At 48.0% G+C, this 24,008-nt stretch overlaps 1 protein-coding gene across 1 annotated transcript in view; it reads left to right on the top strand.

Annotated features, from left to right (window-relative positions):
• Window positions 1-23,681, top strand: part of LOC126538321 (uncharacterized) — a 32,611-nt gene extending 8,930 nt beyond the window's left edge. Inside the window, exons 4-5 of the mRNA XM_050185185.3 lie at window positions 8,303-8,497; window positions 23,253-23,681. Of these exons, the coding sequence (XP_050041142.3) occupies window positions 8,303-8,497; window positions 23,253-23,510 (453 nt within the window). The 3' untranslated portion in view covers window positions 23,511-23,681. The remainder of the gene's footprint in view (window positions 1-8,302; window positions 8,498-23,252) is intronic.
• The last annotated feature ends 327 nt before the right edge of the window (window positions 23,682-24,008 follow it).

The following is a 24,008-nucleotide window of genomic DNA, read 5'->3' as shown; positions in this document are numbered from 1 at the left end:
GCGATCTCCATTCACCCCTGTCCGTCGTCAACCAATTCCAACTTGCGCCTGCATATGGTCCTCCTGTTATCCATACTACGTATTCCATGGGTTGCACAGGTTCATTTTTCGCTCTTAATAACAATTACGATATCGGCTATCCGCGTTTTCTCTCTCATTCACACCGCTGCCTGTCTCTTAACGTTACGCCTAACATTCTTTGTTCCATCGCTCTTTGCACTGTCCTTAACTTGTTCTCGATCTTCTTTGTCAGTCTCAGGTTTCTGCTCCATATGTTAGCACCAGTATAATGCACTGACTGTGCAGGTTTCTATTTCATGATAATGATAAGCTTCCAGTCCCAAGATAACAGGGATACAAAGCTCTGGCTCTCCGTGGGGATGGTAGAGGAATCTGCACATTAGTCTGCAGCAAGTTCACTTTCGTCGCACACGATCTAGGGGTCCGGCCTAGCAAGACGGAGAACTCTCTAGCAGAAGTCATCCCAAGTCAATCCAGCATCTCCAGCATTTTTATACTTAACGTATATAGCAGCCCGAGCGATCACAGACAACGTTTCAAAACCATCATCAATAGGGCAACGAAACTCCACTGGTTGTGGCCGGCGATTTCAACGCCCCCTTTCACGCGTGGAACTACACGCACGACACGGTCAAGGGCAGAAGCCTGTGGCAGGAGGCGGCAGATGCGGAACTCTCTATTGACGGACCCAGCCTTTCCCACCAGACGTGGCACCTCTTCGACCAGGGACTCTGCCCCAGATCTCGCCTTTGTTAAAACGCTGGCTCACCCATGTGGTCGAATCTGCTCATAGACCTCGGTAGCGATCACTACATCACGGTCACCAGCTTACAAGTGGAGCAGAAGAGAAAGAAGGCCTTCTCGGTCCCTGACTGGGACAAATTCCGCGAGGTTCGCAGGGCCCGCGCCGCCCGTGGAGAAAATCCGGAGAGGGTCGTCCAGTGGTGCGCATTAATTCTGCGAGATGTCTGCTCCACCACCAAAACCATAGAGACGAATCTACAGACAGACAAAATGGATAGCAGGCTAGCACACCTTAGGTGGAAAAGCCAACGCTTAAATCGCAAGCTCAGAAAAAGATAGCCGAGATCAACAAGCAGATCGACGAGCACTGCCAATCTCTGTCTAGGCAACAATGGGACGAAATTTGCAATTCAATCGACAGGCAGATGCGCACGGGAGGCAAGTGGAATCTTCTCAAACACTTGCTCGACGACTCCGGCACCAAGTAAAACCAGAGAAGTGTCCTCGCTAACGCGCTCTACGAAGCCAAGAAGGCGTCTTCGGAAAAGGACGTGCTGGAGATGCTAGCTAAGAAGTACCTGCCCCTCGAAACTGGCCGATGATGCGGCATACCCAGTATACAAAGGGATGCCAAACTCCGCGCTGGGTGAGCCCTTCAAAGCCAGTGAAATCCGTCGTGGCCTACACGACATCAATGGCAGGTCTGCGCCCGGCCCGGATCACATTAACAACAAGGCTCTCAGAAACCTAGAGGACGCATCGACCGAGTTTCTCACAGATGAGATAAATCAGATTTGGGAGAAAGGGAATTGTACCGGAAGAATGGAAGTTGGCGAAGGTCATACTAATCCCAAATCCCGGTAAACCACCGTGCTTGGACAACCTCCGCCCCATCTCACTGACGTCAAGTGTAGGGAAGGTGGCCGAGCACGCCATCCATAACAGAATTGCCGAGTATATCGAGACCAACGACCTTTTCACTCATAACATGACAGGCTTCAGGCCAGGCCTCTCCACCCAGGACGCTATGAAGCTTATCAAGATACAAATCCTGGAACGCTGTACTCGGGACACGAGAGCCATCCTTGGTTTGGACCTGGAGAAGGCCTTTGATAACATCCGTCACGAGTTCGTTCTCGACGCCATCTCGAAACTCGACCTAGGCTCGTCCTTCCATGCCTTCGTCAGATCTTTCATGAGCAAACGATGCACCATCCTCAACGCTGGAGATTGGAATCGGAGAAAATGGAGCTCAGCAGAAGAGGCACCCCTCAGGGGTCAGTCATCTCACCGCTCCTCTTTAACATCGCAATGGTCGACCTCTCAAGGTACTTAGGCAAGGTCCAGGGAATCGGTCACACGATCTACACAGACGACATCACTGTCTGGTGCGCGGGTGGCAGTGACGGAAAAGTCGAATCCGCTCTCCAGGAAGCTGTCGACACTCCAGAGCGCTTTCTAACCGACACGGTGCTCCCCAAAGAAATCAGAGCTCCTTCTCTTCAGCCCAACTAGAAAGGGCCGCAAGCCACAGAACTGGAAACCCCCCACTGAAATTGACATTATTCTTTACACCAAGTGCGGAGATCCCATTCCCAAAGTCGCGTCCATTCGAATCTTGGGAATGACACTCGAAGGGGTGGCCACGAATTGCATCACCGTTCACAAACTAGCAAAGAAGAGGCATAGCGTCATTGGTCTAATCAGGCGGGTAGCTAACAGAAGGAGAGGCCTGAGCGAAGAGAATCTGATAAGGCTAGTCCACGCTTTCTTGTTATGCTATTTCACGTACGTAGCGGCCATGCACGTCTGGAAGAGGGCCGAGCGAGACAAGCTAAATGCCATGATAAGGAGGGGGATCAAGAGCGCGCTGGGACTACCAAACTACACACGCACCGACCGACTCCTGCAGTTGGGTATTCATAATACCCTTGAAGAAATTGCAGAAGCACAAGAAAGGGCACAGATTCTCTGGCACTCCGGCACTAGGGCAGGCAGATGACTTCTAACAGAGATGGGCGTCGCCCCGGCCATTGTCGAAGACTCCTATAAGGGCCTTCCGAAAGAGCAGAAAGATAGCACCATCATATCGCCTGCCCCGCGCAATATGCATCCCCAGCGCAACGTAGAAAAAAGGAAGGCCAGGGCGGTGGCGCTCCTACGCCGCGCAACAGAACTCCCTGGCGGCAGCTGCTTCGTTGACGCGGCCCAGTATGGCAACAGCAACAATTTCACGGTAGTGTCGATCAACCACAGGGGTTCGACCGTTAACGCCGCTTCGGTACGAAGCACGTCGTCGCGTGCGGCTGAGCAAGTGGCCATTGCCTTGGCCCTCCTGGACGACAAACATGCGCATATCTTCAGCGACTCCAGGGCAGCCATCCGCGCCTTCAGCGTTGACGCTGTGTGTAAGGAAGCCTGTCGCATCCTGGACGGCAAAAGCATCGCCACCCACACCCTCACGTGGTTCCCCGCTCACATGGTATCCATCATGGGAGGCCCCCCAAACCTCAACGAGCAGGCCCACTCCAAGGCGCGAGGTCTCGCTTTCCGCGACCATGGAGAACTCCAACGCCGGCCCGCAGTCGTGGAGAACAGAGATCAACCGACCACATATAATGCAATTGTGCAGCACTTTTATCTCGCCAGGAGAGACTTTCCCCTTCCAAACAAGAAGTTAAATAGAGCGCAGGCATTGACCCTCAGATTATTGCAAACATGCTCGTATCCCAGCCCAGCTTTATTCCACAAGCTTTATCCCGACACCTATGCCACTGGTTCTTGCAGGCACTGCAATGACATCGCTAGTCTACACCATATGCTCTGGCGTTGCCCCTCGTTACGAGGCACAGAACAAATCAATGAGGACAAGTGGCTCTCCGCTATCAAGAGCCCCGATGCCGGGGCGCAACTATGGGCTGTCCAGAGGGCTCACGATGCGGCGTTCGGGCATGGCCTGACTGTCCCAACGTGGGAGCGGCCCGCAGCGCGCTGGGTCGCGTACCTCAGGACCTTCATTAACGCTTTGCATCCATCCATCCATCCATCCAAGCTAACATTCTCTGCCGTATGCGCGCTCCAACCCATTTCTATTCTGTAAATTTCCTCCTCATGATCACTGAGTGAGTGAATAAACTTGTATTGGGTCCAGCAAAACGCGCTAAAACGCGCACCCGCCTAAGCCCACGACAAGACTGACATATATCGTCTGCCGGCCCGATCGCGGGCGCGCTGGACGGCCAGGATTTCGTTGTAAAAGACGGGACTTCGCAGAAGTGCGTCCCACTCTTCCTTGGTGAACTTCGGGCCCAGCGACCCGCACTCTAAGAGCATATAAGGCAAAATAGCAACCTCACCACAGGCCGTGCATCCCTTAACAGCAGATATCCGGAAATGTATCCGAATTGTTCCTCATGATCACGGTCCCCTGTGAGTAATTGACCTAAATAAACGCCCTCCTCCACATACTCTACAGGCAGGTTGGCGATCCTGAACTCTTGTTTTCTTGCCCGACTATTCATGATTATCTTTGTCTTCTGTATATTAGTCTTCAACCCCACTTTTACACTTCCTCTGTTAAAGTCCTCAATCATTTGTTGTAATTCGTCGCCTGTGTTGCCGAACAAGACAATATCTGCAAACTGAAGGTTGATGAGATATTCGCCATTGATTCTCACTGCTAAGCCTTCCCAGTTTATTAGCTTATAGGTCGAATACTTCGTCCAAGCATGCAGGGAATTGAAATGACGAAATTCTCTCTCCTTGCCTGACCCCTTTCTTGATGGGTAACTTGCTACTTTTCTTGTAGAGAACCAAGGTAGCTGGGGAATCATTTTAGATATTTTCAAAGATATTCCCGTATGCCTCCTGTACTCCTTGGTTACGTAATGCCACTATGACTGCTGGTATCTCTACTGAAAAAAAAACACCTTTTCAGAAACTATTAAAGCCATATAGATGTCTTCATTTTTCTGTGCATATTTCTCGATTTTCCTGGAGCCAGCCTGTTCTCTTCGTTGACTGAAGTGTTGCCTTAATTCCATTGGAAGTTATCTTGGTGAATATTCTATACAATACTGAAAGCAAGCTAATGGGCCTGCAACTTTTTCCATTCTTCAAAGTCTCCTTTCTTGTGGATTACTATAATATTCGCATCCTTCCAGTTCCCTGATGCACACAAAACTGTGAGGCATTGCGTATAAATGCCTGTAAGCTTTTCAAGCAGGATATCTCCTCCATGTTTGATTAAACCGACCGTTATTCCATCTTCACCAGCCGCTTTTCCCGAGGCCATGTCATGCACTAACTTCAATAATGCAAAATTACTTGCACACCGTATTCTAGACGGTATATTACAAGATCACCTGAAAAACCTTCAAACAAACGTTGTAATTGCTACAGATGCTTCACAATGTGAAGAAAAGTCAGGTGTAGGAATATTTTCCCTGATTCTCGATTGGACATTTTCTCTTCGGCTGCCAGATTTAATACCGATCTTTTTAGCCGAATTCGTGGCCGTGGTGCTGGCATTACGCAAATTAGGACCATCAATTACGTCAGCCGTGATAGTCACTGATTCGTTATTATTCTGTTCATCCCTTACTGCTTCTAGTAATTCTCGCATGATGAGGACATTTCAATCATTGGTACCTGGTTACTTGAGAAGCGTGCGTTTCATTTGGGTGCCTGGCCCTAAAGGACTAATCATTAACGAAATTGCAGACTCTCTACCCAAGGCATCGATAAGTGGCCAGATTCTCCCTTGCTGCCCTTTGACTGCTCATGTTACTGCTGCTAGATTTCGCAGGAGTATCATTATACAGTCAGTATCAGGCTCCGCAATGACTAACTCTGGATTACGGACATCTCCTACACCCTTGGAACAGAGATTTTTGCGAACACAGAAAATTGAAGTGTCCATCACGAAGCTGCGCTGCCGTATACCTGCATTGAACTTCTATCTCCACAGGTCTGGTCTGGTCCTCTCACCATTATGCTCATTCTGTGGTGAAGCGGAAACAATCGACCATTTCTTGTTGTCTTGCAGACGTTTTTCTATTATAAGAAAACGACTACTCGAAATCCCGCTTCGCTAACTTTATCAGTGCCTTTGATCCTATCTTTTGGAGCCTCCATTGATGGGTTCAGCCACAGAAATGTTTCCTTGGCGATCCAAAATTACCTCATTGAAACCAATCGATTTCCATGTTAGATTGATCGTTCTCCCTCCCAACCATAGCTTTCTTTTATTTCTTATCTATTATTATTATTATTATTATATACACGGTTTTCATCTAATTTTCTTTTTTCTCCAAACACAAAACGTTTACTTTTAAACTCACACGCTCAAGTTGTTAACTCCCTTGTTATCATTATTATTTTATGCACCTAATTAAACCACCCGATTCTTGGCCAATCCCCCATTGTGGGTATATACCACGGCCACTCAAGACAACAACAACAACTTGTTCGTTCTCTATTTGAAGGCACCTTCTATAGCTGACTTAAGATTCCTAAAATAAAGCAAATCAGTTCTGCTGAGGCTGGCAGGGCGGCAGAAGGTTAACGAAAGGGATAATTGTAGCTCCCTGTGCCACAATAGCGCGGATAGCATTATTTCCTTTCAGGAATTCTCAATGTGTGCTTCTATAAATTCACATATTTCATTACATTGCTATCAGTTCACTCGACAAGCAAGTGTCTCTGCCGAGACAAAACCAAATAGCATTGCGAGAAGTGAGATATACCAGGTTATCCTACACCTAAAATCCAGTCGCTGGCGCATGAACGAACAAATCTGTTTCTTCTTATGTGAGAAGTGCAAGCACCGGGACTATTTCGAGGTTCCTCCCCCATCATACATACCTGCCAAGTGTTAGTTACTCCAACGTAACCAGTGCTTGACCATAACATGAAGTTCATTTTACTATGGCCGCATGCAGTATAACGACGACCGTCGTCGTCATAGCGTCGTAGTGGTATTCAAATCTTTGCTGTTGTAGCCCCAAGTTAATCGAAAGACTAAGCAGTGCAAATACCACGCATCTAACCCCTTTGCATGACAGAAGACCTACGTAATGTTTACAGAAATGTGAAGGTGTTGTTTCGTAGGCAATTTTATTAGCAGGTTCAGCGCATAAAAATTTCCTACAGGTAGAAACATCCTGCACACAGTTCAAGTTAGCATTTGTTTTAAAACACATTGAAGCTTTTACCTTGCACTAAGTGAACATACTAAAGAGAGCCCATTTCATGTATTTTTATTGCTTCAATCGAAATGTCAATACCCTTTTGTGAAAACGCGGAAGTTGTAGCAAGATTCAAGCAAACCAAAATTGTCATCTACCTGGTTGTAGCACGGAGCTACACAGGAAACATATAGGGGTTCCTCGGCAAGTTTTCCAATTCAGAAAATAATCGTCCAGTTCATGGTTCCGCTCAATTTCTAAATTATTGGTTAAGTGAGGAACCACGGTTACACAAACCTTAAAAGAATTTAGATAAGTGCCGAACTTTCCTGTGCTCCCATGCTTCCCTTTTCCCCATTCTTCCTGCCACAAGCATCAAACATCGCCTTCGTCCTCATGGCATCGCTGCGTTGATGTCTGACTGTGGCCATCCGCGTGAGTTTTTTTCTAGCATTTAGGCGTATCTTGTGAACGGTCTAGTGCATAAACATTGCCCGAAATGATAAAAGAACAATGTGGTATATATACACAAACAATGCGTGAGATCGCATGTTACACAATATGTGAATAAGCACAATTGGGCGCATTCGGCTTAGTTGTACATCCTTTAATCGTGTGTTCACTGAAGCTCTGCTTCACACGAATTCCAGCGTTTGATATGCCTAATCATTTTATTTCTCAGAGCCAATTGTAGTGATGTAATCAGATCTTAAAAACATGCCACGTAACCAAAAACCGTTCATACTGCTAGTTTACTCCTTCATCGGATAAAAAAATTACGTGTCTATTCAACAAGACACTTTCTCTAGCTTGCCAGAATATTTCAAACGCCGAGGTGGCAACTTTATTAAAGATACATCCATTCAGCTTTTTATTTTGCTTCTAGGCAACAGTCCTCGTTTTTTTTAACTAACTTTATTTTTTCATAATGCTACCATTCAATGCAATGGTATTTGTTTATTATATGTCTTTATTTTTCTCGCAACCTCCAAACTTAAGGCGCAGCCGTAGTTGGAATCCTTCAGGCACATAACATAGCAAATTCACTGCCATCTTTCCACGGCCGTCAACCAGACTTAGACGCGACTTCACCTTTGCAGTTGTTTTATTTTTCTCTCACTTTCAAACACTGCTGTACAGACTAACCATTTAAACACCTGTTGGCAGCTAATGTCGGCAGGGCCAAACACGGTCCTAACAACACGGCCACGCGTACAGAAGGCGCTCAACAGGTTTGCTGTGTACTACGTTAGTGCCGATATTTCTAAACACGCATCACAAGCATTCCTTAAATGTTCAGTGTTTTTTTTCCAGTGCCTGAGCTCACGAACAATTCTGAAACCCTGCAGACTCGTCGTAACTACGGATTGCTGCAGTGCGCAGCTGCGTTCGTCATGAGAAGCTCGCTTAAACGCGCTGCTGTCGCCTACGAACTGGTCTCGTGGCACCCGCAGCTTGCAGAGGTTGTCCAGTGCATGGGATTCCTGAGTGAAGGCGAGGCCAAGGCGAGAATGGAGCGAAGCCGTCTTCGGCTTCGTGATGAGGTAGGCGATGGATCAAGGCTCTCACTAGGTGATTCTCATTGCATCTCATTAGGATGTGCTGAGCCGTCTCGGGATTGCAGCATACACATGTTTCGTCTTATTGCGAATGGTTGCTCCGGTATGTTTTTGTTCTTCGGCAACCTGCTCGAGCAGAAATAGCAATCCTCTTATCGTACAGATTTTTCCGTCTAATTTCTTTCTTGCTATCTTTGTAAATCTCCATGGTTTCTTTGTTTCTTTCTTTGCATCAAATTTGTTCTCTTTGTTAGTCTCACTGTCTTTCTGATGATTCTTGCTTGTTTATTTACACTTTAAATTACCTTGTACTTGGCTGTCAAGTTTCTAGACTTCTTACTCCATTCAGTGCCCACGCTTGTCATGTTAAAGTACTTGTGCACTTCAGCTGCCCATTTATGTTGATGCATGTTCCTGAGTCTTTGCTCAAAACTAAATTGCTCTGCGCTTCTTTGATTTCAAAAGAGGCGCGACCTATGTCACCCTGCACTTCCTTATTTGTGGTTTTACCGTGGGCTTCCGAAACCAACCGGCCTACCAACCTTTGGATAACTTCAAACACGCCAATATATCCGATATTATGTACATAATACTTACGAACGTTAGCGTTGCCGCCATGATTTCTTTCCAGATTCCACGCACCACCTCACATTTATTGTGGCCCCAAAGTGATATACGTTTCATGGTTGCATTGCGCTTCCCCTTTATTTTCAGAATATCGTGGAGGGTGCTTCATAAATTGTTTCCTTCATTTTGTATACGCAGATATATTTATAGTGTGTGACTATGGGTATGACTTGTTGAATTTACACTACGAAATTATCCGACTTTTCATAAAAGGTCATAATTCCTGATTTCTCTGTGCTAAACTCAGCGCCTAGATTTGTCGCTGTGTTACCACAGATATTCGCAAGTGTCTGTATACCTCCTGCATTGCCGGCTAGTGGCACTATGTTGTTCGCATACACAAGTCCGCGGACATTCTGTTGCACCATTTGTATATTACGCATGTAGGATCAATCAAACCCTGATTGACTATTTTCCAGTGGTCTTTCTATGGCTTTAACATAAAGCGTGAACAACACTGGAGACAAAGAACACCACTGCTTCAGTCCTAGGTGAATTTCCACCACTCCCTTACATTTTCGACATTCCGATACAAATTGCACTATGTTGTCTCTATATATGTACCTCAGCAGCTCCAAGAAATTGTTTATACTTTCGTGCTTGAGAATATACCATAACAATTCCTTGCCTATGTTGTTGTAGGCTCCTTTATTATTTGGAAATGCCATCCATAAAGCTCAATTTTGGGCTATTTATGCACTGAGTAAGTACAGTCAAATCCTCTAAACGTCTGCCTGGTATGAACCCATTCTGTAGTTGCCCGAGTACATAATTTTCTTTCAACCCACTTAGAGAGTTATAATTTTACGGCTTGCGTTACCACTCTGTATGTCAGCGACATCACGTGATAGAGAAATAGAGCAAATCAGGTGATAGAGAAATGTGCGGAATATAACCAATCATTATATGTAGCTTTCATTGATTATGAGAAAGCATTTGATTCAGTCGAAACCTCAGCAGTCATGGAGGCATTGCGGAATCAGGGTGTAGACGAGCCGTATGTAAAAATACTGAAAGATATCTATAGCGGCTCCACAGCCACTGTACTCCTCCATAAAGAAAGCAACAAAATCCCAATAAAGAAAGGCGTCAGGCAGGGAGATACGATCTCTCCAATGCTATTCACAGCGTGTTTACAGGAGGTATTCAGAGACCTGGATTGGGAAGAATTGGGGATAAGAGTAAATGGAGAATACCTTAGTAACTTGCGCTTCGCTGATGATATTGCCTTGCTTAGTAACTCAGGGGACCAACTGCAATGCATGCTCACTGATCTGGAGAGGCAGAGCAGAAGGGTGGGACTAAAAATGAATCTGCAGAAAACTAAAGTAATGTTTAACAGTCTCGGAAGGGAACAGCAGTTTACGATAGGTAGCGAGGCACTGGAAGTGGTAAGAGAATACATCTACTTAGGATAGGTAGTGACTGCTGATCCAGATCATGAGAGTGAAATAATCAGAAGAATAAGAATGGGCTGGGGTGCGTTTGGCAGGCATTCGCAGATCATGAACAGCAGGTTGCCATTATCCCTCAAGAGAAAAGTGTATAACAGCTGTGTCTTACCAGTGCTCACGTACGGGGCAGAAACCTGGAGGCTTACGAAAAGGGTTCTACTTAAATTGAGGACGACGCAACGAGCTATGGAAAGAAAAATGATAGGTGTAACGTTAAGGGATAAGAAAAGAGCAGATTGGGTGAGGGAACAAACGCGCGTTAATGACATCTTAGTTGAAATCAAGAAAAAGAAATGGGCATGGGCAGGACATGTAATGAGGAGGGAAGATAACCGATGGTCATTAAGGGTTACGGACTGGATTCCGAGGGAAGGAAAGCGTAGCAGGGGGCGACAGAAAGTTAGGTGGGCAGATGAGATTAGGAAGTTTGGAGGGTCAACATGGCCACAATTAGTACATGACCGGGGTAGTTGGAGAAGTATGGGAGAGGCCTTTGCCCTGCAGTGGGCGTAATCAGGCTGATGATGATGATGATGATGATGATATCACGTAACTGGCCTCTGCGTGCTCGTCTTATCCTTATCACGTTTGCTTTTGTAGATGAGCTTCATCTTGCTTTTACGCCATCCAACCTGAATTTCCTTCCTTCTACTCAATTGCTCTGTGGTAGCTGTCGCTTGTTCTTTGCACCAATGTTTTTGATTAACTGCATTGGAATTTTGTGAGATGCTGCGGCAGTGTTATTGGGGACATTTTCTTCTACTGTCTTCTAGCAATAGATTTCTATACCAAATTTTGATCCCTGAGGCTTCTCTGTTGTTGCGGGACCTCTTTGAGTCCAAACTATGCTGTTTTTTTATTCGTGCCGTATTTATGCCTAATACCGTCTCTAAGGTACCGCAGCGCATAGTCCTCTTGGAAAATGTTACCGCCTTCGTTCCTTACAGCCGTATACGAATATTTAGTTGGTGCGCATTTTGGTGCGCCTTTGTCTGTTTTGTTAATGCTATGCACCGAACATTCACTTGTGCATTTAATCTTATCTTGCACAAGCTCAGTCGCCACCCTTTTCGCTGTATTTGTTCCACCTACGGAGCACCTCTTGTCTGTATAGTTCCAACTTTATGGCTTCTCGATGATCTTTGACGCCTTCTCACGCTCTTTCACAGCTTCCTCTATTTGCTTCGCTTGCGGTTCTGAGGGCCACAGTGCATTTACGAAAAGGCAGGTGCTACAAGCCCAATTTTGCGCATAATATCCCTTCGGAGAAATTCAATACCATCAGAAAAACTCGCAAACAATCTTGCACAATGATGACGCTGTTTGCAAAAGTCTCTTTCATATGGCGCCATTTGTCTTGTAATTTCGTTCTTGGGGCGTGGCAGTTCTGGCACATCTAACAGCGGCCCCTTCGTGCCTGTGACTTGTCCATATGTGGAACTGCTGAACTTTATTGGGAAACTCGCCAATGCAGCGCAGACGGCGAACCAATAACAATATGGATCATCACATGTCATGGTGACCAGCCTGCTTATTATTTTGAAGCCAATTACATGAACACTCAAGACGAATGTTCGCCGTCATGTTAAGTGCGAAGTCCAAGTGCGACAAGGCTTGCTTAAGCCATAGTAGCGCAAATAAAAATGAGCACAACACTAGACCGGACACAACGGGCGCTACGCTCATAACTGATTTACACGCTTCTTGAAAGCCAGAAGAAACCTACGCTAAAATGCGCATGCACAGGAGTTCTTTACGAAAAAAAAAAATTAATCAAATCAGACCTCGCTTCGAAATAGACAAACGAGAATATCTGAATATCTAATGCAATTCGTACTTTTCTTGATATGGGCGGCTTCCAAAAGTTCGTGTGCGAAAAATTGTTGGCATACGCGCAGAATCTTCATCTCGTGAAACGAAGGTTCGCACTTGCAAACCGTACAATGCTCGAACAGATGCGGACTGCTTTTATTTTAATTGAGAGTTTGTGCTGCCGTGCTCGGTCACTAACGTATCGCCCAGTTTCGCCTGTATTAGTCATGAGGTGTTTCAGTGGCGCCCTCTTGCTGTTGACCTCAGCGATGGACTCCTCTTTCATGCCGCGCGCTCGCTCGCTACGGCAAGGCAACTTGACGCTGCCGGCCGACCTGTGTGTTCGAGTTTTTCAAGCGTGATTGGGCAGGTATGTACAACAGTATGTAAGTCTTTTGGAACATTATCCCTTGGTAAAGCCACTGCACTGGCTGTCGTTAATACGCTCAGTGTGGATTGCTGCTGGTGTCGTCTACTAGCAATCAGTCGGCACACGCGCGTGCATGGCGTTGGTTTCTCTCCATTCCTGTTCTACTTCGCGGCGCACTCTTAATTATTTGTCAGACCCTTTTTTGACAATCAACTGCAGCGTCTGCTCTTCGGCAATCGTGTCTACGCCTTGATACTCTCCAGGAAGTGTCTTAAGGGGCATACAGCCATGTACGTTCCGAGGAGTTCTCTTCCTAATATGCTGTAGCGGTTTCCGTTAGTGAGAGCTTCCGAGAAAAGAAGGAAAGGGGCTGCCAGTCATCTACAAACTGTTGAAACACCGCTCCCATTGCTGCATTGGACGCATCAGTCATAAGGAAAAGTGGGGCTCCTGGTCTCGGATGGACGAGAAGGGTTGCCTGAGACAGCTTGGTCTTCATTGTATGAAAAGCGGTTAGTGCTTCTGGGGACCAGGCGAGTTCCGTTGTCTTGGATTTGTTGGCCTGCAACATGTCCGTTAAGGGCCGGAGAAAAGCGGCGGAATGAGACATGAAGCGGTTGTAGAAATTTACGAGGCCAAAAAACTGGCACGGTTTACGGATGGAAGACGGCTGACGAAAATCTTGTAAGGACTGGGCTTTTAACGACCAGAGATGGATGCCGTCCTTCTCGACATGGTTATTGATGAAGTCCTACTCGAGTGCGCCGAATTCGCAGTTGACGGTAAAGCCATATTCGGCAAGGCGTTGAAAAAGTTGGCCCAGATGTTGCACGTGTTGTTCTGCGCCGCGACTAAAGACAAGCAAATCGTCGATGTACGCGAAATTGAAAGGCTCTCGTTACTCTGTCGATGAATCGTTGAAAAGTTTGCGCAGTATTTCGAAGGCCGAAAGTCATGCGCACGTACTCGAAGAGTCCAAATGGCGTCATGGTTACGCCTTAAGAATATCCACTGGTTCCACAGGAATTTGATGGTAAGACTTGACCAGGCCGATTTTGGAGAATATTGTTGCTCCATGCGGTGGCGCAGAGAAATCTGTTATGTGCGGAAGTGGGTAACGGTCCTGCACAGTAGCATTATTGAGCATACGGTAATATCCGCACTGCTGCTTGTCTGCAGGAGACTATTTGGGGCTCTGTAATGTGCTGTTAAATCTGAGTACACAAGCGTACCTCCACTTTGCACTCCATTTACATCTGCACCACGACCGACAGCTCTGCAGCCAAACGTCATAGCCGCTGGGCAACCACAATGGTTTGTAATAGGGAAGACACGTTTGTAGATCGTAATAATGTCGATATTTTTAAAAACAACCTAGAAAAAATACAAGTAGTAATCGGAGAACTTCGTGCTACGCGAGCACGCGTCCACGGTGCCAGGAAACGAATTGAAATCCAGCTATTATAGAGGGAGGGTAGCAGACAACAAATGCGAATCCCCACAATGATGTCACCATAGCGGCATTCGCAGCGTCGCCGTCACACACACACGGTAAACAGGTCTGCTCGCGTAAAAATGGAATAAAGCAAACCACGCCGGTTGTACATCTCATACGCAATTCTTCTGGCACTAACGCTTCCTGTTTTAGCATAAAAAAGGCGGAGGACGCTTAAGCTTCGCCTTCAGTAGTGGAACACAACAGCACTCGAACATCGCTCACTGCTTCTCACACCTCCGGGCAACTGCTCCTTATGTAAGCGTAATGTTTACCGGTAAAGACTGGCGTCTAACGCTATGCATGAGGGTGAGCTTTCTGATAGGAACGTGCCTCTTGCGTGGGCCGCGATGCGGCGGAGGCAAGCGCCATCTGGAGGTGTTTCAAAAAAGCGGGAGCACTGCTTTATGGCCTTCGAGATTGGCCCGTGCAAATCTAGGGGGCCATGGCCGTTCTATGGATGGTAGAAACGCTGGAAAGTGGGCTTTTTTTTAGTTTTAGCGCAACAGAATGTTTTGGCGAACATTCAAATTACAATCCGATGCAATCATGTCTGTAGGTTGCGCGTAAGTCGTACTTTACGATTTTTCTACGTATTTTGTCTCGGCAAGTTCAATTAGTGTCTGTGTCTGCAGCGCTGGGCATTCCTCTTCACTACAATCGCCCTCCATAGAAAAAGGAGCCATCCTGGCGACTCATATGACCACAGAATCATGGGGTCGTCGTATGGCTTTAGGCGTTGTACGTGGACGGTTTCATGATCACGACAGCGTTTGTCCGTAGGTGGCGTGACAGGCTCGACAATATGGTTCACAGGCGATGTCTGCGCTACAACACGGTAGGGTCCTTGATTCTTGTATACAAGCTTGGATGAGAGTCCAGCAGGAACGGCAGGAAGCCAAAGCCGCACAAGGGAGTCAGGAAGAAAGTGACAGTGCGGGTGATCATCATGACGTCGAGACATTTGTTGCCATTGGTCGACGGCTGTAAAGGAACGGGCGAGCTGACGGCATTCCTCTGCGCGGCGGGCAGCCTCAGAGTTGGGCGTACATTCGGATGAGGCGGGTGTGTACGGAAGAATGGTGTCGAGGGTAGTCGAAGGTTCGCGGCCATCAAAGAGTAAGAATGAGGAAAAATTTGTGGTCGCCTGTGGTGCAGTGTTCTACGCGAACGTGATGAATGGCAAAATGAGGTCCCAATCAGTGTGATTAGAGGCGACGTATTTGGAGAGCATGTCGCCAACAGTGCTGTTAAATCTTTCCTTCAGACCATTAGTTTGAGGATGGTACGCGGTGGTGGTGTGATGAACGATGCGACATTGAGCAAGGAGCGTGTTTACAGCTTCGGAGTTTTTCAGGAGGAAGGATGCCATATAACGAGCGGATCCCGGAAGCCATGCTCGGAAGGGGTACATACAGGTCAATGCCAATGCGATCGAAAGGCCTGGTAGGACACGGGATTGGCTTGAGTGGACCGGAGACACATTGAGCAGGAACCTTGCGGCGTTGGCACTGAGGGCACGACCGAATGTACTTGCACACAAAGGTGTACATGCCACGCTAATAAAAGCTGGAGCGAAGCCGGGTCTACGTCTTGAAGACACCCGCGCGTGCACAGTGCGGGCCAGTATGAAAGGCAGAACATATTTCACCACGAAGATGTCGCGGTATGACCAGAAACCACTTGCGGACGTCAGAGACGTAATTACGGTGATATAGAAGTCCCTCCCGAATTTTCAAGTGAGATGCTTGACGGCGCAAACTCGAGAAGATGAAGGAACATTCGACGGGTTTGAAAGGACGCGGATAAGAGTACTAATCCAGGCATCTTTGCGTTGTTCCGAAGCCATGTCGCAGAGTGCTGGGAACGAAAGTACTTGGTCAGCGGCAGAGAGGCATGCATCGCTTTCGGTTGACACGCGTAAACGGGAAAACGTGTCAGCATCGGTGTGGCGGCGGCCAGACTTGTAGACAACGTGCACGTTGAAATCTCGCAACCGCAAAGCCCAGCGAGCTAATCGACCTGAGGGGTCCTTCAACGTGGACAGCCAACAAAGTGCGATCTGTCTTGTCTGTAATCAAGCCGAAGGGACGGCCATAAAGGTAAGGTCGAAATTTACCAAGTGCCCAGATTATGGCCAAACATTCCTTCTCCGTAACGGAATAATTCTTTTCGGCTGTGGTGAGGGTGCGGCTTGCGTATGCAACGACGCACTCGTCGAATGCAGATTTGCGCTGCGCGAGCACAGCGACGAGTCAAACACTGCTGGCGTCGGTGTGTACTTCGGTCGGAGCTGTCGGGTCGAAGTGACGCAGTATAGGCGGCGAGGTCAATAGACGATGCAACTCTTGGAAGGAATAGTCACAAGCCGACGACCAGGCGTAGTCGTTCAAGTCACTCCGTAGAAGCTGATTCGAGGGAGCGGTGATGGATGCCAAATTCCGAATGAAGCAGCGAAAGTAAGAACACAGGCCAAGGAAGCTGCGAAGCTTTCTTACGGAGGAAGGTTTGGGAAAATCAGCAACTGGTCGCAGCTTGGCGGCGTCAGGAAGAATACTGTGTTTAGATACTACATGGCCAAGGATGGTGAGCTGACTTCTGCCGAAGTGGCATTTCTTCAGGTTGAGCTGAAGGCCGGCGGCAGTTAGGCACTGTAACACTTCCTCCAGCCTAGAGATGGGTGGGAAAATCGGGCGAAAAAATAGCCTCATCATCTAAGTAGCACAGGCACGTTTTCCACTTGAGACCTCGCAAGAGGTTCTCCATCATACGCTCAAATGTTCCGGGGGCGTTGCAAAGCCCTAAAGACATGACTTGAAATTCATATAAGCCATCTCGTGTTACAAAGGCCGTTTTAGGTTGGTCTTCGGGTGCCATGGGGACTTGCCAATAGCCGCTGCGCAGGTCGGTAGCAAAGAAGAACTCCGCGCCTTGGAGAAAGTCAAGGGCGTCGTCAATTCTCGGACGAGGGTAAACATCTTTAAGAGTTATTTTGTTAAGACGACGGTAATCGACACAGAATCGAATCGATGCATACTTCTTAACAAGAACGAGAGATGCCCAGGGGCTATCCGAAGGCTGAATGACGCCGCGCTTGAGCAGGTCAGCTACTTGGTCGTCGATAACACGGCGCTCTGTCGCGGATACACGATATGGTCTTTGTCGCAGTGGTGCACTGGTACCCGTGTCGATGTGATGACAAACAGTTAACGTGCGGCCCAAGGGAACACGCTGGCAGCCGAAAGACGAATGGAACTTGTCGAGAGGACGTAGAAGCTGGGCGCGTTGAGAAACAGTCAACGTGTCGGCGATAAAGCTACGTAAAACATCGGGTGAAGTCGGCTCCTGCGCGGGGTTACAGGTCACTCCGGCGACCTCATGAGTGGCGGTGCAACCAGTTCGCATGTCAATGATGGCAGCAGGGTCGACACACTGGGCACGGCCAGCGCACTCCCCATTAAGCAAAGCGAGAGGACAGGACAGTCGGTTGGTGATTAGCAGCCTGCTGACGCCGCATCAACGTTCAAAAGAGGGATAGGCAGCGGCGAACGTTTGCGACGAGCGATAATTGCAGATAGCGTAAAACGTACGCTGGCATCAGCAGCAACGTTGAATGACACTGTGGCAAGGGCAGAAGAGTGTGGTGCAATTGTAACCTCTTCGGCAATAAATTCTTTATCTTCAGGTTAACAAGCGTCAAGGAGTGGGGCATTACACAGCGTTTGACATTACACTTAGAACCAGAACAGACGATGACGGCCTTATTAGCCGAAAAGAAGTACCAGCCCAAAATAGGATCGTGGGAACAAGAACATAGCACCAAAAATTCGATGGTGTAGAGGAGGCTGTTGATCACAACGCGAGCAGTACACGCAGCTGCAGGCGTTATGTGTTTTGCGCTGGCGGTACGAAGTGACACGTTGGACAGTGGCGTCGTAACTTTTCTATGCGAACGGCAAAGTTTGGCGCTAATAACAAACTGCGGCACCAGTGTCAACGAGAGCAAGTGCAGCGACGCCGTCCACATATACATCAATAACATTGGTCGGAGAAGGGAGAGGCCTCGGTCTGTTCGTGGGTGATGCAGTTCTTGCCTCTGGAACTGCGACGATTAGTTTTCCCGTTCCGGCGAAGAAGGACGACGACGCATCGGCGAAAGCGAGCGGCGTCGAGGCGATGGCAAACGGCGGTCAACAAGAGGGTGGTGGTCCGAGTAGGAAGACATCTGTCCAGGGTTCTGAGACGCGGAGGAGGACGGGTATGGGGAAACGTATGGCCCAGGGTCGAAGCTACGGCGGTAGGGCGTTGCGCGGTGACGGCAAAATCGTGCAACGTGACCAGGTGGACCACAGGAAAAACATATTCGCCGGTTGTCAGGAGTGCGCCACTGTCCACTGCTGTGCGGACTGCTTGTGATGTGCATTGTCCACTACTGTATGGTCCAAGAGAGCAGCAGCCAGCGTGTCTTAACCAGCGCAGCTCAGGCAATCTCAAGCTCGCGCATCCCGGACGACTGGGAATGTTTCTGCAGCGCTGGGCATTCCTCTTCACTACAATACTAGTAAATGTCAAACGGGGAGTCATAGAGGCGGTGTATTGCTTGGTCTCGAAGTGCCATTTGCCAGAAACCTTTGCACAGATATATCCTAGAAAGCCAGGTACATCCGCCTGTTCCGTCAATTATGGTGTCTATTCTACGCATTGCAAATGGGATCAGATGCGTCTCGTTGATCGCTCTGTAGTCAATGCAGTCTGAGGCTACAGTCCTCATTTGGAGTTATGGTGATTGGTGATGCAAACGCTAATATACGTGGAAAGATGATATCAGCATCTAACATCTTTTCAAACTCCTCTTTTAGCCACGCCTTCTTTTCTCTCGATAGTTAGTGTGGCTTTTTCTAGAATATACTAGTGTCGTGTAATTTAGAGGGGACTTCAAACTTGGTGCTATCAGGAGGATAGCCTCCCAAGCAGAACAACTGTGTGTAATGTTTTTAAGAATGTCTATTTTTTTGGCCAGCGAAATTGGTTTGTACCTGTCATTGGTTTGGAATTAACTTCATCGGGGCTTACAGACGCAGTGTCGTCCGAATGAATGCTTAGCCTCAATGAGTTCACGTCCGGCCGAAACAGAAGAAAGCCCCATAGGACACCTTCCATAACCAAGGCAGGAAGTTCCGCGTGCTCCGACTGATATTTTAGCCTTAAGCTTGTCCATTCGACCTGCTCATCTTCATAACCGTCATAACCTCGTACAAGGACTGATCTGTCTTTGCATCTGTCTTCTGCACTTGCTCCGCTTCTTTGAGTATTAATACTGAAGAGATCGTGGCTTGTGTGCGTTCACTTCGAGCTGTATGTGAAGTAAATGTCTCGTCTTGTCTCGTTTCGTTTTAGTTGAACATACTGAGGCTTTTTTTTTTGTCAATTGCTTCTGTTCGAACAGTGTCGATGACTGCAAGGCGTCATCAAGTCCTTAGTCGATCGCACAAAGTCCAATATTTGCACTATATTTAATTAGTGGCTACCTTACATTTGCTGGACTGAGAATCTGACTGTCCGTGAGGAGCTGGCCGCGTCTTACAGCTCCTCTAAGACCAGAGATGAGGGAATACTTGTAGCAGCTCTAGTAGTGCTTCGAGAGTTTTCGGCCCTTTTATTTATGGATGCAGTTGCAAATATCTTGGGAGACCGTGAAATCCAAGCGCTAAGGTTGATCTTGATTGCGCATTTCGTTCAGCTAGTCGAAGCAGTCACTGCTTCTCAAGAAAGTTGCCAAGTGGGTAACCGGACCTAAAACGTTCAAACAGTGCCTGGTCCTGTCACTGTACATTATTTCTTCAGAATGTTGACAAAAAGAAACTCTTTCCACATGCACCAAGGTTCGCAAACATACTCTACGAAGCGCAACTAATGCCACATTCCGGCTACACCACTCAGAAATTGTCGCACATTTAAGACCCGGCCTTGGTACGAAATCTACTCATTGTATTTCGCTACAGAAGAACTTCACTTTGGCCTAGTTGGTATTTACTGCAGATCATATTGAACGCAAATATAGACGGGGACAGAGGGAAACGCGCTGTTTATGTGTTCTCTCCCTCTGTCCCGTCTTTATTTGCGGTCAATATGATATGCAGTATTTCGCTACGGCCTCAAAAAGTGATCCATCCTTCTAGGTTATCATAAGACCCGTCAAAAGTTTCTGGCCGTAAAATTTCAACTGGATGGTTTCTCTAGTGGCGTAAAGCAGACAGGCGAACTTCTGCCACTGCGCTCTGTTGCGTAAATTGTTCTTGTTGCATTGCTATGGCCTGAAAAATTGATTTGTGGTCATATGACGCTGCATGACCCAAATGGCCGTCCGAGTACCAGCTGGTTAAACAGGGCCACTGGGATATTCACCTTCGCTGAACCTCCTATAACAAGCTCTTCGGGCGACACAGAAGCTCGCTCTAGAACAACATCCTCGAGCTTAGCCGTTGTGTGCACAGGGAGATCGAGCCGAGAATCATCGTGGACATAGGAGCCTTAGAATACAAGTCGGTGGTTGTACCTCTCCACGAAAAAAGACGCCCGCATCTTCGTTCACTTGTCGGCTGCGCCAAAAGTTGCAATAAGCCGCACATATCAAATAGGTCAAACTATAGTCATGTCGCCATTTCTTACTTTTTTTTAGTCTTCTCCTCTACCCCCCTGCTCCCTCCGATGTTATCCGACATGTTCTCTTTGGGCACCCTTCAAATACTAATAATAATAATATTAATAATCATTCAAGGTATGGTAGGCACGTTTCTGCTATTTCTGAAAAATAAACACCATGAAAGTTTGTCCACGCGGATAACTGACGCAGGGTCTTTGCGAGCAGACGCAAAGCCGCATTAAAGCACCGCGGCGTGAAAATGACAAAACGCAAGTGGTGATCCAGCATATAAACACTTTATTTGCTGTGCCCTTACCCTGCAATACTTGGGTGGGGCAGAGGGGGGGGGGGGGGGGCTGCCTGATGCGTAACGGAAACCCGTGTAGCCAGCGGGTGCTGGTCCGTCGGTCAAAGGATGTGGCAGCAGCTATTGCTCCTAAGGCTTCAGTAAAAGGATTTCTCCCTCTCATCCACCGTGCGATGCGCCGTGTGAGGGAGGGCGAGTGCTAACCTGCTCGCAGGCTACGGACAACGGCGCACAGCAACGCCTCGAGCAAACACGTCTCGCTGTGCGCTCTGTGTACCACTTAGACAAACGCAAGTGGTGCATGCAAGGTAGCATTTAACACGTCATCACTGCCGCATGCTGTCCAAATCAAAGCCAAATGCCGCCAATGAACACAAACAGCACAGCAAGCTTCTATTACATCGATTCCCATAGTGCGTGGAATATGCATATTTTTATTTTCGTCTAGTGCCCTTCACCTTCTTCGGGAGGGTCTAATCGACCGCTTTCCGGACTTATCCCGTGTATCTGCCTGTAAAAATCATCGCCAATTGTTTGTCAAAACTGCGCTGCATTGTGTAGGGATAGGACTAAGAGTGCTTATTTTAGGCAGAGGGCCCAGATTCCTGTCATTACTAGTTTCTAATGTAATAAAGCATAAAGCATGAGGGATTTCTGTGAACGCAGGCTGTAAAACCAACGCGTATGTTATTCATTCAAAATTAGTAATAAGATGACTCTGACGAAGATGAAGTCCCATCTGCCGTGCTACAAGGTACAGAAGGAATAGCAGTTGCACACATCCCTGCAAGTGTCGGCGCGCATGACGAGATAACCAGGATACATAAAGGCCAAACGCAGGCTGTCGACAAACACAGACTATTCGTTTCTTTTCACTCATTATTCCTTGTGCTGCATGCCTTGGCAATCCTCATTTGGCTTCCATTTGTCACCGCCGACTCATTTCAGTACATAAGTGATTTGATTATTCCAATTTGTTTATATAATTGATTTGACTAGACCACAAGTACATCATGAGCCAGCCTATGACCCGTCTACTATACGCTCGTGTGCGTGTGCGTGCGTGTGCGTGCGTGTGCGTGCGTGCGTGCGTGCGTGCGTGCGTGCGTGCGTGCGTGCGTGCGTGCGTGCGTGCGTGCGTGCGTGCGTGTGTGCGTGTGTGCGTGCGTGCGTGCGTGTGTGCGTGCGTGCGTGCGTGTGTGCGTGCGTGTGTGCGTGCGTGCGTGCGTGCGTGCGTGCGTGCGTGCGTGCGTGCGTGCGTGCGTGCGTGCGTGCGTGCGTGCGAGCGCGTGCGCGTGCGCGTGCGCGTGCGCGTGCGCGTGCGCGTGCGCGTGCGCGTGCGCGTGCGCGTGTGTGTGTGTGTGTGTGTGCGTGCGTGTGTGTGTGTGTGTGTGTGTGTGTGTGTGTGTGCGTGCGTGTGTGTGTGCGTGCGTGTGTGTGTGTGTGCGTGCGTGTGTGTGTGCGTGCGTGTGTGTGTGCGTGCGTGTGTGTGCGTGTGTGCGTGTGTGCGTGTGTGTGTGTGTGCGTGTGTGTGTGTGTGTGCGTGTGTGTGTGTGTGTGTGTGTGTGTGTGTGTGTGTGTGTGTGTGCGCGTGCGCGTGCGTGTGTGTGTGCGCGTGCGTGTGTGTGTGTGTGTGTGTGTGTGCGCGTGTGTGGACGTGTGTGTGTGTGTGCGCGTGTGTGGACGTGTGTGTGTGTGTGCGCGTGTGTGCCTGTGCGCGCGTGTGTGTGTGTGTGCCTGTGCGCGTGCGCGTGTGTGTGTGTGTGCCTGTGCGCGCGTGTGTGTGTGTGTGTGCCTGTGCGCGCGTGTGTGTGATTGTGCCTGTGTGTGTGCGCGTGTGTGTGATTGTGCCTGTGTGTGTGGGAGATAGAGAATCCCGAATTGGGTTTACTTTGTAGCTTGATGCTACAGTGGGATGGATGCCAATTTTCCGTTTCCTTCCTTCCTTCCTTCCTTCCTTCGTTCTGGAACCTTCCTTGACATTGCAAGTTTCCGCATAGCTGATTCGTCAGACATCTATTTTTCCATGCAGTTCTGGCAGCTGTCTGGCATTGTCAAAGAACAGCTCATCTGCAATGCGCCGCCTACTGGAGCAAACGGGAAGAAGGTCCGCCAGCTCGACAAACTTGGTGCCCACATGTTGGATTACCTACGCTCCTACCTCAAGGTCGGTGACATTCTGGACGACGAAGAGGAGGATCCGAAAAGCGAGAACGCAGCTGCTGTCACGGAGCGTTGCAGCAAGCGAAAGCGGGAGGACAGCACCGATTTGGTGCAGAAAGAGCAGTGACCTGCAGAGGAACTGAGACCAATAGTGCGGCTCTCCTTAGCCGTCAAAGCTTTTTAGCAAATGTTAACCAGGCTGAAGTCAGCGCTCACTTTTTTCTGAGTTGACGACTGTTCCCTTTTAGGCAAATGGAACGTGAAATTGGTCAATAAAAATGTTTTTAAAGGGAAGGTATAGGCGAGCTTAGCAAAATGTGTTATTTCCTTTCGCAAGAACATGAAAACATCATGGCATGGTAGCATACGAATGGGTCCGTGACTCTTATGTAAGGGAAGTTTCTTGACTGGTCCAGGGACTCTGATAGTAGTTTCTTTTATAAGTTTCCTTGTTCACTCCAAAACAAGCCGTCGCCTGTTCTTATTTCATTGTCAGGCTACATATTTCTAATTTCAATAATGCTTTTGCTAATGACCTTCAAACCTACTTTGTCGGTTAGGGTCAAGCATTTATTAAAATTCAGGGTAACAAAGAATCCTAAAATAAAGGGAAAAAAAATACGGA

The sequence above is a fragment of the Dermacentor andersoni genome, chromosome 4, assembly GCF_023375885.2.
Source record: "Dermacentor andersoni chromosome 4, qqDerAnde1_hic_scaffold, whole genome shotgun sequence".
Classification (NCBI taxonomy): Eukaryota; Metazoa; Arthropoda; class Arachnida; order Ixodida; family Ixodidae; genus Dermacentor; species Dermacentor andersoni.
This window is presented reverse-complemented; position numbering and strand designations above follow the sequence as displayed.